This window comes from Lycium ferocissimum, chromosome 8, assembly GCF_029784015.1.
Source record: "Lycium ferocissimum isolate CSIRO_LF1 chromosome 8, AGI_CSIRO_Lferr_CH_V1, whole genome shotgun sequence".
Classification (NCBI taxonomy): Eukaryota; Viridiplantae; Streptophyta; class Magnoliopsida; order Solanales; family Solanaceae; genus Lycium; species Lycium ferocissimum.
In genome coordinates this window covers 31,413,681-31,426,118 of record NC_081349.1, presented here as the reverse complement: position 1 = coordinate 31,426,118, position 12,438 = coordinate 31,413,681, and the positions used below count along the sequence as shown (strand labels likewise).

At 33.7% G+C, this 12,438-nt stretch overlaps 2 protein-coding genes across 3 annotated transcripts in view; both read right to left on the bottom strand.

The window, feature by feature from the left end:
• The window catches only part of LOC132068021 (mRNA-decapping enzyme subunit 2), a 14,897-nt gene extending 10,044 nt beyond the window's left edge, over window positions 1–4,853 (bottom strand). The window contains exons 1-4 of the mRNA XM_059461478.1: window positions 4,689–4,853; window positions 2,423–2,574; window positions 1,684–1,811; window positions 947–1,042 (exon numbers count right to left, since the gene is read on the bottom strand). Coding sequence (XP_059317461.1) covers window positions 947–1,042; window positions 1,684–1,811; window positions 2,423–2,574; window positions 4,689–4,768 — 456 coding nt within the window. The 5' untranslated portion in view covers window positions 4,769–4,853. The remainder of the gene's footprint in view (window positions 1–946; window positions 1,043–1,683; window positions 1,812–2,422; window positions 2,575–4,688) is intronic.
• A 2,383-nt stretch (window positions 4,854–7,236) lies between these two features.
• On the bottom strand, window positions 7,237–12,067 carry LOC132068014 (GATA transcription factor 8-like). 2 transcript variants are annotated; one of them, XM_059461469.1, is made up of 3 exons: window positions 11,901–12,067; window positions 9,693–9,955; window positions 7,237–8,275 (listed from the first exon to the last, which is right to left on the bottom strand). In XM_059461469.1, the coding sequence occupies exons 2-3, from the start codon at window positions 9,912–9,914 to the stop codon at window positions 7,544–7,546; spliced, it is 954 nt and encodes a 317-aa protein (XP_059317452.1). In that variant the 5' UTR covers window positions 9,915–9,955; window positions 11,901–12,067; the 3' UTR covers window positions 7,237–7,543. The 2 variants fall into 2 exon arrangements, with proteins under 2 accessions (XP_059317452.1, XP_059317454.1); XM_059461471.1 differs by lacking the exon at window positions 11,901–12,067 and adding an exon at window positions 11,147–11,305.
• Between the last annotated feature and the right edge of the window lie 371 nt (window positions 12,068–12,438).

The following is a 12,438-nucleotide window of genomic DNA, read 5'->3' as shown; positions in this document are numbered from 1 at the left end:
TTCGATTTTTTAACAATTGTGACTTATAACACGTGTGCTCGAGGCAAAACTCCAAACTATTCTATCGTTCCCTCTTTTTGACGTTTGTGAGCTATAACACATGCAATGTGGTTTTTTACCTTCTTACTTAATAAAGTAAAGAACCATCTTGCATCTACACGAGATTCTAACAAAGCAACAAGCATATGATACGAGGTAACACTTTAAGCTATTCCCTTTCCCCTACTCTGAAAACCATAATGTTTAGCTGGGCCTATAGAAGACGAAGGAGAAGACGAAAGGCATGGGATGTGGCTTCTCTAAAACGTATGTAGACCTTGTGAAGAGAGAGAGAGAAATAGGAGAACTTTTGAGGGAGTAGAGAAAGATTTTAAACACTTTGAGGAATAGCCTCTATCCCTTATTTCTTTTTGGTGCACCCATGAGGTTTCTACATGTATAGAAGATTTGACGTCTTTTGTAAAAAACCATGTATTTTTGTAAAGTTTTCTGTTTTTAGCATACTCCTTGTCTACAGGCACGTCTCTCCCTCTTTTAATGAACATTATTATTCTATCAAGGAAAAAAGCAATTTATCCAAATAAACATGGCTCCCGCCAAAAAAATTGATAACCGTGGTGTCCAGGCCAAACTTGTGCGCACCTCGACTAATTCCACGGGATACTTGCTACCTCCCACCAACAACAGATATCAGGTAGCTCTGTTCACCAAGGTTGGGACTTAGGACGGACGAGAAGAATCACTTAGTATTTTTTTTTTTTAAAAGGTAAGAAGAATCACTTAGTGTTTTTGTCTCAGCAGGGATTTGAACCTGAGACCTCATGATTCTCAACCCACTTCATTGACCACTAGGCCACACCCTGGAACCATTTTAAACTTCTACAAGCATTTTCATCATATCTTTAATGTCAATTGGAGCACTATATAAGTAAAGAGAAATGCATACTTCTCTAACTGCACAACTGTGGTCCTCTTCATCCTTGTTCTTTTTCCCACGTGGAAAACTCCAACTTGAACCCTTCCATCCTTTTACTAGCAAGCACTGCATTTGGCATAAATAATCAATGAGATCTAATGTCTTTAAGAAAGAGGCATAAAGGACTACAAGGACACGCATCTATTTAATTTCATAGATAGCACTACATATATGCTTAAATTGAGGATAATCAACAACAACAATATACCCACTACATATATGCTTAACTTAAGGATAATCAACAACAACATACCCAGCAGATTCCCACTATGTGGGAAATTGAGGATAATCATAAGAATAAATAGAAAAAAAGAAAACGAGATAGAAATGACGGTAGATGAATGAACATAGGTCCTCAAAAAGTTGATAGCACGACATATATGCTCAAAGTGAGGATAATCATAAGAATAAATAGAAAAAGGAGAGAAAAATGAATCTAATAAAATGAACGTAGGTCCTCAAAAAGTCAAGGCAACAATGTTTTGAGTTCCAGTAACATATTATTCATTGGGTCATACATGAATATAGGTCCTAAAAGGTAACAAGCTCAATAAAGCACATAATGTAGAAAGCTTTTTGATCACCTAAAAGAATCTGATAAAGATACTTTTTTTTTTAAATGGTAACAGTAATATGATAAAGATACGAGTTATCCCCTTAAGGACAAGGAACTTGAATATGCTGCTTTTGATGCAAACGAAACTTACCCGTTCAAAAGTTTCATCAAGGATTATGGCCCCAGTTACAGGAACTCGAACCTTGTAAGAGGTGAAGTCCTTGAATATGTCGTCTATGTGAGGAACATATGGTTTTAAAACATCACAACTGTTGAACACTGTGAATGGATTAAGGAAAGCCGGAATGCTCATATGCTCATCCACAGATACACAAGCCAACGTAGAAGTAAGCATAGCAACTTATGAAAGTCAGAAACAGTGACCCTATATTATATGTCCACCTTAAAATTTCAGTATAAATTCCTTCTCAAAATTTTATATTTCCAGTCTATATGAACATTTTGCAGGTTCAAGGAGGTCTCAAAGCAAAGTTAAACAAGAACAAATACAAATATAACACTCAGCCCCAACTAAGAGAAACATCTAAACCCTTGGCCCAAAAACGAACATGTAGAAAATAAGAAAGAAGTACATATAATGATGAGACTATAACTATGGAAAACAAAGCAGTATCAAAGATCCCCCAACCCCACCTTTTTTTTTTAATTTTTGGATCACTAATATCAAAGACATACTTTATGATCTAATGTGTCAAAAGCAAGTCCAAATGGCAAATTTACATGCATGCAAAAGACAAGGGGAGAGGGCATTCAAGTTCGAAGGAGTAAAACATGAAAATCTCAATGAAAGAGGTAAGTTGCTGCAAGATCGATATAGTACTCTCTGCATTTAAATAATTATAGACCTAGGTTTTATCATCAAAGGATACTTAAGGAAGTAAATTCCTTCAGAGTGAAAGACTTCAATGACGGATTATTTTCTACAGTATTGTCTTCATAAAACCAATGTGCGTACTCCACAAGAAACAAAATCCTCTCAAATGATTGCTGATCTTCTTTTGGCACATTCAATACAAACCGACTGCGTCAAAGAAATAGAACACATTAATCAAAGAAGGACATACCAAATGCATAACCTCACAATTTTCTACCATTAACCAAAGAAAGTCAACAATATCACAAGCTACTACAAACAACTTCAAGAAATTGAAGATGAAATAGAAAACGCTATATGCCAGGACAGACCTCAAATTTGCTTAAGACTTACGGTGTTTATAATATTGACAAATGGAATTCACTAATGAGTAACATAAACTATTTCGTCAGAATACAAGAACTATGTCTATAACTCACAGCATTATCCTATCTAAATCAACTGAATTAGTAGCGATGCAACTGCAGAAGAAAGAGTTTAAAGACAGTAATTTTTAAGACGGCACAAAATACTCAAGTAGAATAGAATATCTATTCATTCCTTTATTCAACCTCATCCATCATTAACCCACACCATTTGTGTGAATCCTCTATGTCAATTACGCGCGATTCAGGTCCATTTCATTCTTTATCGAATCAACCATAGTTAAACGATCTTTCACGGTGTCATTAAACTAGCGCAGCCGTCCTCTTTTATCCAATTTTATGACCACTATTCTTTGGGAAACTCTCCTAGTCAAAGTTTAACACTAATTAAAATCTCAATTTCAAACTTATAAGCGCTACAAGTACGTTATTTCACAGTCAAACCCAAAAACATAGTTTGAATCACTACTTAACAAGAAAATCAGCTTGAATCACTGAAAATTACAACAGAAAAAGGCTAAATATTGAACTTATGAGCGCTACAAGTACACTATCTCACAGCCAAATCCAAAACAATAGCTTGAATCATACTTAAAAGAAATAGCTTCAATCACTGAAAATTACAACAGAAAATCGCTAAATTTCAAACTTATGAGCGCTACAAGTACACTATTTCCCAGGCAAATCCAAAAAATAAATCACTACTAGTTAATAAAATTAGTCTAAATCACTTACAACATACACCTGGAAAAAGCGAAAATGAAGTACCCAAAATCACATAAAGAGCATAACGCAAAATTTTGGAACTTATGACTACAACACAAGTACACAAAAATAGCTTGAATCACTACTAATCATGAAAAAATAGTCTAAATCACTAGAAACTACAACAGGAAAACGCTAAATTTTGAACTTATGAGTGCTGCAGGTACACCATTTCACAATCAAATCAAAGAACAACTTGAATCACTACTAATCACGAAAATTAGTCTAAATCACTACAAAATACAACAGGAAAAAGCTAAATTTTGAACTCATGACTACAAGTACACAAAAATTAGCTTAAATCACTACTAATCAACAAAATTAGTTACAATCACTAAGAAATACATCAATAAAACACGAAAAAAGCGAAAATGTACCTGCAATGAAACTATAAAATTACTTAAATCACTACTAATCACGAAAATTAGTCTAAATCACTACAAAATACACCAGGAAAAAGCGAAAATGAAGTACACAAAATCACATAAAGAGCACAACGTAAAATTTCGGAACTTATGACTACAAGTACACAAAAATTAACTTGAATCAATACTAATCATGAAAATTAGTCTAAATCACTAAACAATACAACAGGAGAAATCTAAATTTTGAACTCATGACTACAAGTACACAAAAAAATAGGTTGAATCACTACTAATCATAAACATTAGTTACAATCACTAAGAAATACATCAATAAAACACGAAAAAAGCGAAAATGTACCTGCAATGAAACTATAAAATTACTTAAATCACTACTAATCACGAAAATTAGTCTAAATCACTAAAAAATACACCAGGAAAAAGCAAAAATGAAGTACGCAAAATCACATAAAGAGCACAACGTAAAATTTCGGAACTTATGACTACAAGTAGACAAAAATTAACTTGAATCAATACTACTCATGAAAATTAGTCTAAATCACTAAACAATACAACAGGAGAAATCTAAATTTTGAACTTATAAGCTACAAGTACACTATTACACAGACAAATCTAAAAATAGCTTGAATAACTGAAAATTACAACAGAAGAAATCTAAATTTTGAACTTATGACTACAAGTAGATAAAAAATTAACTTGAATCACTAAAAATGCATTAAAATTAGAAAAATACAAGGCGAAAAAGTACCTGCAAAGATCGTCAAGGAGTTCCTGAGGAGGAAGTCCATTTTTAGAAGGAGCGCTAGAAGATCTATGAAGTCCTGACATTTTTTTAAAATCTAAAACCCTAACCCTAACTTCGATCTGAGATATTTTCACGTACGTATATACATATAATACTAAGTATTTTTGTACGTATATACGTATATATGAAAAGAGAACAAAAAAAAGTGAGGAAAGAGCTTTGTTTTTATATTGAAATCAAAAAAGCTCTTCCTCCTGATTTTCCCTCTTTCTGGTTCTGTTGAAATTCACTGAGTGGTGATGGTAGGGGTATTTTCGGAACTTAATTATTTATTCACTTTTTTCCTCTTTTATAAAATCATTTATTTAAGAACCCGTTTGGCCATATGAATTATTCCGTTTTTTTTCGGAAATGTTTTTCACTTTTTAGTGTTTGGCATGAAAACTTCAAATACAACTTGAAGTTATATTTGGAATTTGAAAAACAGAAAAAACTTATTTTTCACAATCAAAACCTTATTGACAAAGTACATACAAAAACATACTATTTGCAAAAATTATGACCAAACACAACTCCAACTCGAATTTTTTTTTGGTTTCTATGGCCAAACACCTACTAAGACATAATGGTCAAAAACACCCCTAAGTATATTTTTTGTTAGTTTCTATCTAAGTGTTTTCGTTTTCTACTTAAATTATCACCTACACTATTTATCAATACACACCTAAACTAGTTAAGTGTTTGTGTTTCCTATTTGAACTACCACCAATTACTTATCAAAACACACCTCGACTAGTATCTGTTCGTGCTGGACCTCGCAAAAAAGTGATATTTCATACTCCCTCTGTCCCGATTTATGTGATATACTTTCATTTTTAGTCTGTGCCAAAAAGAATGATACATATCCTTATTTGGCAATAATTTAGCTTTAAACTTTACCTTTTATGCTTAATAAGATGATCTATAACCATATAAATATTTTTGACTTATTTTAGACCCCAAGATTCAAAAACCTTCCTTTATTTCTTAAACTTTATGTCCAGTCAAACTATACCATATAAATTGGGACGAAGGTACTATGTGTTTTGACCATTATCTCTTAGTTTTTTTTAATTTTCTAATTAATTCCTTTGATTATCTCCGTGGAGTGCATTTGACACATTTTTTAATTGAATAAGAAAGAGGTGATACACCACACACCATTGGATACTAGTCGGGGTGTGTTTTGATAAATAGTTGGTGATAATTTAGATAGGAAATACAAATACTTGATTGATAGTTTAGATAGAATACGCAAACACCCGATAGTTCAAGTAAAAACCTCTTGAAAAAAATTATATTTGAGGTGAGTTTTTTACCATTATCTCTTTATTTAACGCTCATTACTGAAATGTGATTTGAGGAACTAATGTTTAAACCCGTAACACTACGATTCGCGTTGCGGCTTGCATTTGTTTTTTAATATTAATAGTTAACGTTAGTTATTAAAATCCTACTAATTAGTTAGGGGCCATTTTGTTCAAAATGACATTGTCTTCGTCCTAGCATTATAACCAAGATTATAATCTTGTTATATAATCGGGATTATAAGTAACGTTAAGTATTAAAACCCGATTGTCCAGTTATGATACTTATAAGGTGACATTGAGATTTATGGTATGACGCCAGATAACTTGTGATTTGTATTGATTTTCAATCATAATTAATGTTAAGTGCTAAATTCGAGTAGATTGTTAAGATTTAAACTTGTGACATTTTGATTCGTCGTATGACATTAGACTAATCATAATTACGTCAAGTATTAAAATCTAATTGACCAGTACTAAAACCTGATTGAACAATTAATGTTTCAACTTGTGATAATATGATTTGCGTTGCAAGTTACGTTCATCTTTTTAATCGAATGATTAATGTTAGGTATTAAAATCCGATTGAGCAATTAAGATATAAAATCGTGACACTGTGAATCATGGAATGATGTCAAATAATTTGCAATATGTATTCCTTTCTAATCATAATTAATGTTAAGTACTAACCCTGATTGAATAGTTAAAATTTAAATTTGTGACACTTTGATTTGTCATATGAAGAAGACAGACAATTTACTTTCCTTTCTATATCATAATTAACGTTAAGTATCAAGATCTGATTGAGCAATTGAAGTTTAAACTTGTACACTATTGTTCACGTTGCAACTTGCATTCATTTTCTAATTATAAAATAACGTTAGACATTAAAATCTGACTCTATGGTAAGGTTTAAATCAGTGACATTCTGATAATGTGATTCATGGTATGGCTCTAGATAACTTGCAATTTGCATTCATTTTTTATCATAAATAATGTTAAGTACTGAATCCGATTGAGTAGTTAAGGTTTAAACTTGTGACATTTTGATTCGTGGTAAAGTGTTAGGCAATTTGCTTTCTTTTTTTTAATCATAATAATTAACGCTAAGTACTAAAATTTGATTCACCAATTAAATAGACTAAATTTTATTACAAAAATTTAAAATAAACCATTACTATTTCAGAATTGCCTGATAACAAATAAACTGCAAAAAGGATTCCTATCTCAAGGACAAGAATAAAAGCTTTAAACATCTAACAAGACCAACACTGACCCAAACTGTTCGTTAACTATAAAGGAAACTTAAGTAACACTAATGCTTAGCCCTTAAATCTAATCTCCTAAAATATGATCATCTATTTTTTCCCTATCTCCATATTACATCCCTATACAAAAAGAACAATGAAGAAAGCAATTGAAAAAAAACACTAGGCAAATAACACTAAGAACTTAAATGACAAGGACTATAATAAGACTATGACTAGGAAACTGTTCTCTGCTTCTTTTCATTCACTTGGGCTCCTCCTTGACCAACTCGTTGCTCGGGTTGACCTCCGGTTGGATCCTGGCTATGGCATTGTTGTCCGGGATGATGTTGGTTCGCATTTCAAGAACCTTCTTGTGAGAGTTTGAGTGAATTGATGGAATGAATGTAGGGCTAGCAGCTGGCCGATATTCAGGGAAGAGTCGTCCTGACTTGTAACGAACACCACAAGCGTTGCATAGAGTTTTCGGTCCCATTGGACCTGCCCTCCATTGAGGAGTCTTTGTTATCTCGCAATGCTGGCATTTCCTAACCGTTTGTTCTGCCACCAGGTTCTGATTTGTCTCGACCGGAGCTAGAGGAATAGAAAATTTGATCTTCTTTTTCTTTTTCTGTTCCGGTGCAGCAGCCGGTTTCATCAGAATCTTTTTCATGGGAGACTCCGCGAAATTCTCTGATGCAACAAATACTGGCAAGGGATTGAAAGTTGTTGGGCGAGGACGCTTGGTCCGAGCACGTTGTGGACCCCGGTGGCACGGACTAAGGGGTAAAGCTTTTTCTCCCGAGCTGGAAAAGGACGAGCTAGTGCTGCTGCTGCTGCTTTCAAGCACAGATACGGGACTCGAAGTCTGGAACTTGCCTTGGGTTGATGGCTCTTTGTCAACAGGAATGTTTTCTTTCCCTAGCGTCAATCCCCCGCCGGAGAAAGAATCCTCCACAAATGTTGAAAGCCATTCAAGCTGGACTATATCCTCATACTGTAAAACAAGATGACAAATATATCAGACAGAGTTCAGAGTTGTATTATATGATATCAAACTCAAGCATGACTATGTGTTGGTTTATGACATTCTACAGTCAAACCTCTCTATAACAGCATAGTTTGATCAGATATTTTGTGGCTGCTATAGCGAAGTGCTGTTACAAAGAAGTATTATAGTATAGCACATAACATGAAACATCGGTTCCACATCTACATAATTGTTATAGTGAAATGTTGTTATAGAGGATGGTTGTTATAGAGAGGCGTGACTGTACGTGCAAATTAACAGTAAAGCAAGAACAGTATGCCAAACATCACTTACTAGATACAATGTCCCTTTCTATGATGAGTGGACTCTCAATAGAATGTTGGTTCAATTTTGCCCATAGTTAGCACACTTTTGTTGGTGCAAATTGAATGTTGTAATGTAGTCATTTATGATGATGGCAAGGGATGGAAGTTGAAAAAGACTGGACCATGAGGGAAAACCCTCAGAGCCAAGAGCCATTAATTACTCTGGACCAAGCATATATCACATGGCTAGCCATTAATGAGTGTGGTGGATAAACAGTATTCTCTTCACAGTATTCTCTTCGCCCTTACGTCTTAACTAGAGGTCTTGGGTTAGAGCCCTGGAAACTGAGAAACTCTTGGTATGGAGCGTTTTTCCCTTTAGTGGGCCCTACGATGTGTAGTCACCACTAATATGGAAAAAAATGACTTAACATATGTGCGGTATTCCCTTCACCCTTAACCAGAGGGTGAAGGTTCAAGCTCGGGAGGCGGAAAAACTCCTAGTATTGGTGTTTCTCCCTTTAGCGTGGGCCCTAAGATGTGCAAAATCCAGATTAGTCATCACTAATATGGAAAAATTGACTTTAGCATATGTGTGGTATTCGCTTCACCCTTAACAAGAGGTTACGGGTTCGAGCCTAGGAAACGGAGGAACTCCTGGTATGGAACGTTTCTTCCTTTAGTGGGCCCTACGACGCGCAAAGTCCAGATTAGTCACCACTAATATGACAAAAAACATAACTTCAGCATATGTGCTATAGCACCAGTCCAAACTCTCAACAATATCAGTATTACTATAGAATAGAAAACAAAATAAAATGTCTGGTACCTCTTTAACACCGACAGCCCAGCTGGCAAACAGATACCAACAAAACCGTATAATAATCCATCAATGAATCATCATTAAATCCCCATTAAAGAGCTAATCTCTCCAATCATGAAACATTAACTTAATCATTCACTAACCAAAACATATTTAAATCTTTACATCTAATCACATGATGAGAGAGAAAAATAGAATTAGACCCCACATCAATCACTTAAACTTTGACCATTTCTCATTAAATACCTATTTAAGTTATATGCACTGACAGTAGCGGCAGACAGTAAACACTCACCGGAACTGAGAGCTCGGCTGAGAGGTCGGAGGCAGAATTCCGGTGGCTACCGGAGAAAAGGGAATCGGAATCCGGCAACGGGTTATTCCAAATACTTGGAAAATCTTTGCAATCAGTAGAACTTAGGCCAACATTTTCATTTTCAAGAGGGAAGTCAATCAAATCATCAATGTGGTCAAAGAAGCTACCACAATCAATTTCATCCACCACATTTGGCCCCATTTATACTTTCTTGATTCTTTTTCTACTCTAAAAACTATTACCTGCAAAAATTAAGACAAGACTATTAACAACTACCACTCGACAAGAAGTTTCATCAACTTTCAATTAACCAAGAAATGATAGCTAGTACAATATATGTATGCACATTATATAGGGACAAAAATGAAATTTAATGTGAAGGGTAGGGGCCAAAACTACACAATGTACTCAAGCTGGAGCCAAGGTGTCAAAAATGGTGCGTGGCACATTTTATAAGAAAAAGGTTGAATTTTTTTTGGAATTTTGTCAATCCAAAAATAACATTTATCAAGATTCTTGTAGAGTGGGATTATAAAGAAATTTATTTTAAAAAGAAGATTTGGGAAATATGCAGAGTTCACACTGAGTGCACCGACACATAGAAATTTGCAAGAAAATTTTGTTTTTTTAACAAAAAAATAAAAATAAAAAATTGAAGACCATAATGAAAATTTAAGAAGAAACATTAAACATGCAAGAATTTGTAGACCCAAATGCAGAAAAATGTTCAGAGTCTTAAAAAAATTTCAGAAAAATTGTATCCCATTAATGTCACAAATGTATAAAATTTGAAACTTTATGCCTAGATATGTCTAAAAATTCAATTTTTTTTGGTTCATTTGAACTCTTAACAAAAATGTCTATGGATGCGTGTTGAATACTCAAAACTAAGTGTATATTTTAAGAATCCGACACGAGTGCGGCAATATTTTTTAAAGAGTCCACGCAACATATGAAGCAACACACAACAAAAAGACTCACTTTTTTCTCTCTATGCTTTTCTGTTCAAGAACCAAACAGACAACAAAGAAAACTTGAAATTTCAGAAAGAAATGGAACTTCTTTGTTCTTCCCTCTCTTTTCTTAGTAACATACAAAATGAAATTATTCTATGCTAGTACTTTATTTATCTTAGGAAACAGTGTAATTTCAGGGCTCAACTCCCAAGGAAACTGCAAAATTTTCCTAGTCACTGAGAAAGTGAATGAACGAAACAGTGAAGCAAACAAAGAAAAAAAAAAAAAGAGAAAGCAACAGTGTAACCAGACAATACTTATCCTCAGAGAAAATGAAACCAAAAAAAGACAAAAACTTTGAAGTACCCACAAGAAAAAATGTACTAGTCCATAGTATGTACCTTAAAGAAGACAAAAGTAGAAACCCAAAAAGAAAAAGAAAAAAAACTATATGTTTTTGAATGAATAATGTTGTACCTTGAAGAAACTAGTAGAAAAAGAACTTAAGAAGTGGAGAAGTTGGGAAATTGAATGAACAAGAAAACAACAGTGACCATACAGTAGCCTTAAAAAGAAATGAAAACAAAAAAAGGACAAAAACTTTGCAACACTCACAAGAAAAAAAAAAAGTACTCCATTTGAACTGGGATGGATTAACTGGACTTGAATGAAATACATGTACTTTAAAGTCTTAAAGACTAGTACATTTTAATGAAATACATGTACCTTAAAAGCAAAAACCCACACACAAAAAAAGACTACATTTTTATGAATGACTACATAGAAAAATGAATTGAATGAAAAATATGTACCTTCAAGACATTAGAAGGAGAAGGGATGTGAAGTGGTTTTGAAGAAATTGGGAAATGGAATGAAAAACAAGAAGACAACACTAAACACACAATAGCCTCAAATAAAACTGAACCCCACAAAAAAAAAAAAAATCTTTGCAACATCCACAAAAAAAGATCACTTTTTTTTTTTTTTTTAATGAATGAGTGCTATGACAAACAGAGAAAAATGAATGAATGAATGATATGTACCTTGAAAAAACTAGCTAGAAAAGATATGAAGGGGTTTTAAAGAAAATGGGAAATGGAATGAAGAACAAGACAGCAACAAAATGGGAAATGGAATGAAGAACAAGACAGCAACACTAGACATAAAACAAAGACCAAACCATTGCAACAAAAGAAGATTACATATTTGTGAATGAATGAATAATATGTACCTTGAAGAAACTAGCTAGTAGAAGGAATATGAAGGAGTTTAGGAAAAATGAGAATGAAGAAAGTTTAAAAGGAGAAGTATGGAAGTAGGAGGGAGAGTGATTGATGGGTTGGTAAGAGAATTGTATTAAAATTGCTAGCTGTATATTTTAAGTCTCACTCACCGCACCTCCTTCCATTGTCGTCATGTTTAAGTCTCACCCCTTAACTCCCTTACTACAATACACTCTTCTCATTGCAGCACCATTGGGTCCCACACCCCCCCCCCCCGAAAAAGAAACCCCACAACACACTCATTATTTTTTTTTTTGTTCAAAAACATTTTTTTTCCTACTTTTGTTTTGGTTAATTGAAAAGTTATAATGAAACTATGGTCAGACCTCTCTATATCAGTCATTCACCATAAAACTGATTTTTCATGTTATGTTGTATCATATATTCTTTTTAATAACATTTCGTGATAGCATTTACAAAATTTTGAAACAAATGATATTAATATTCTAACTATACTTAAAATCTTTCGTGAGTTATATTTCTTGA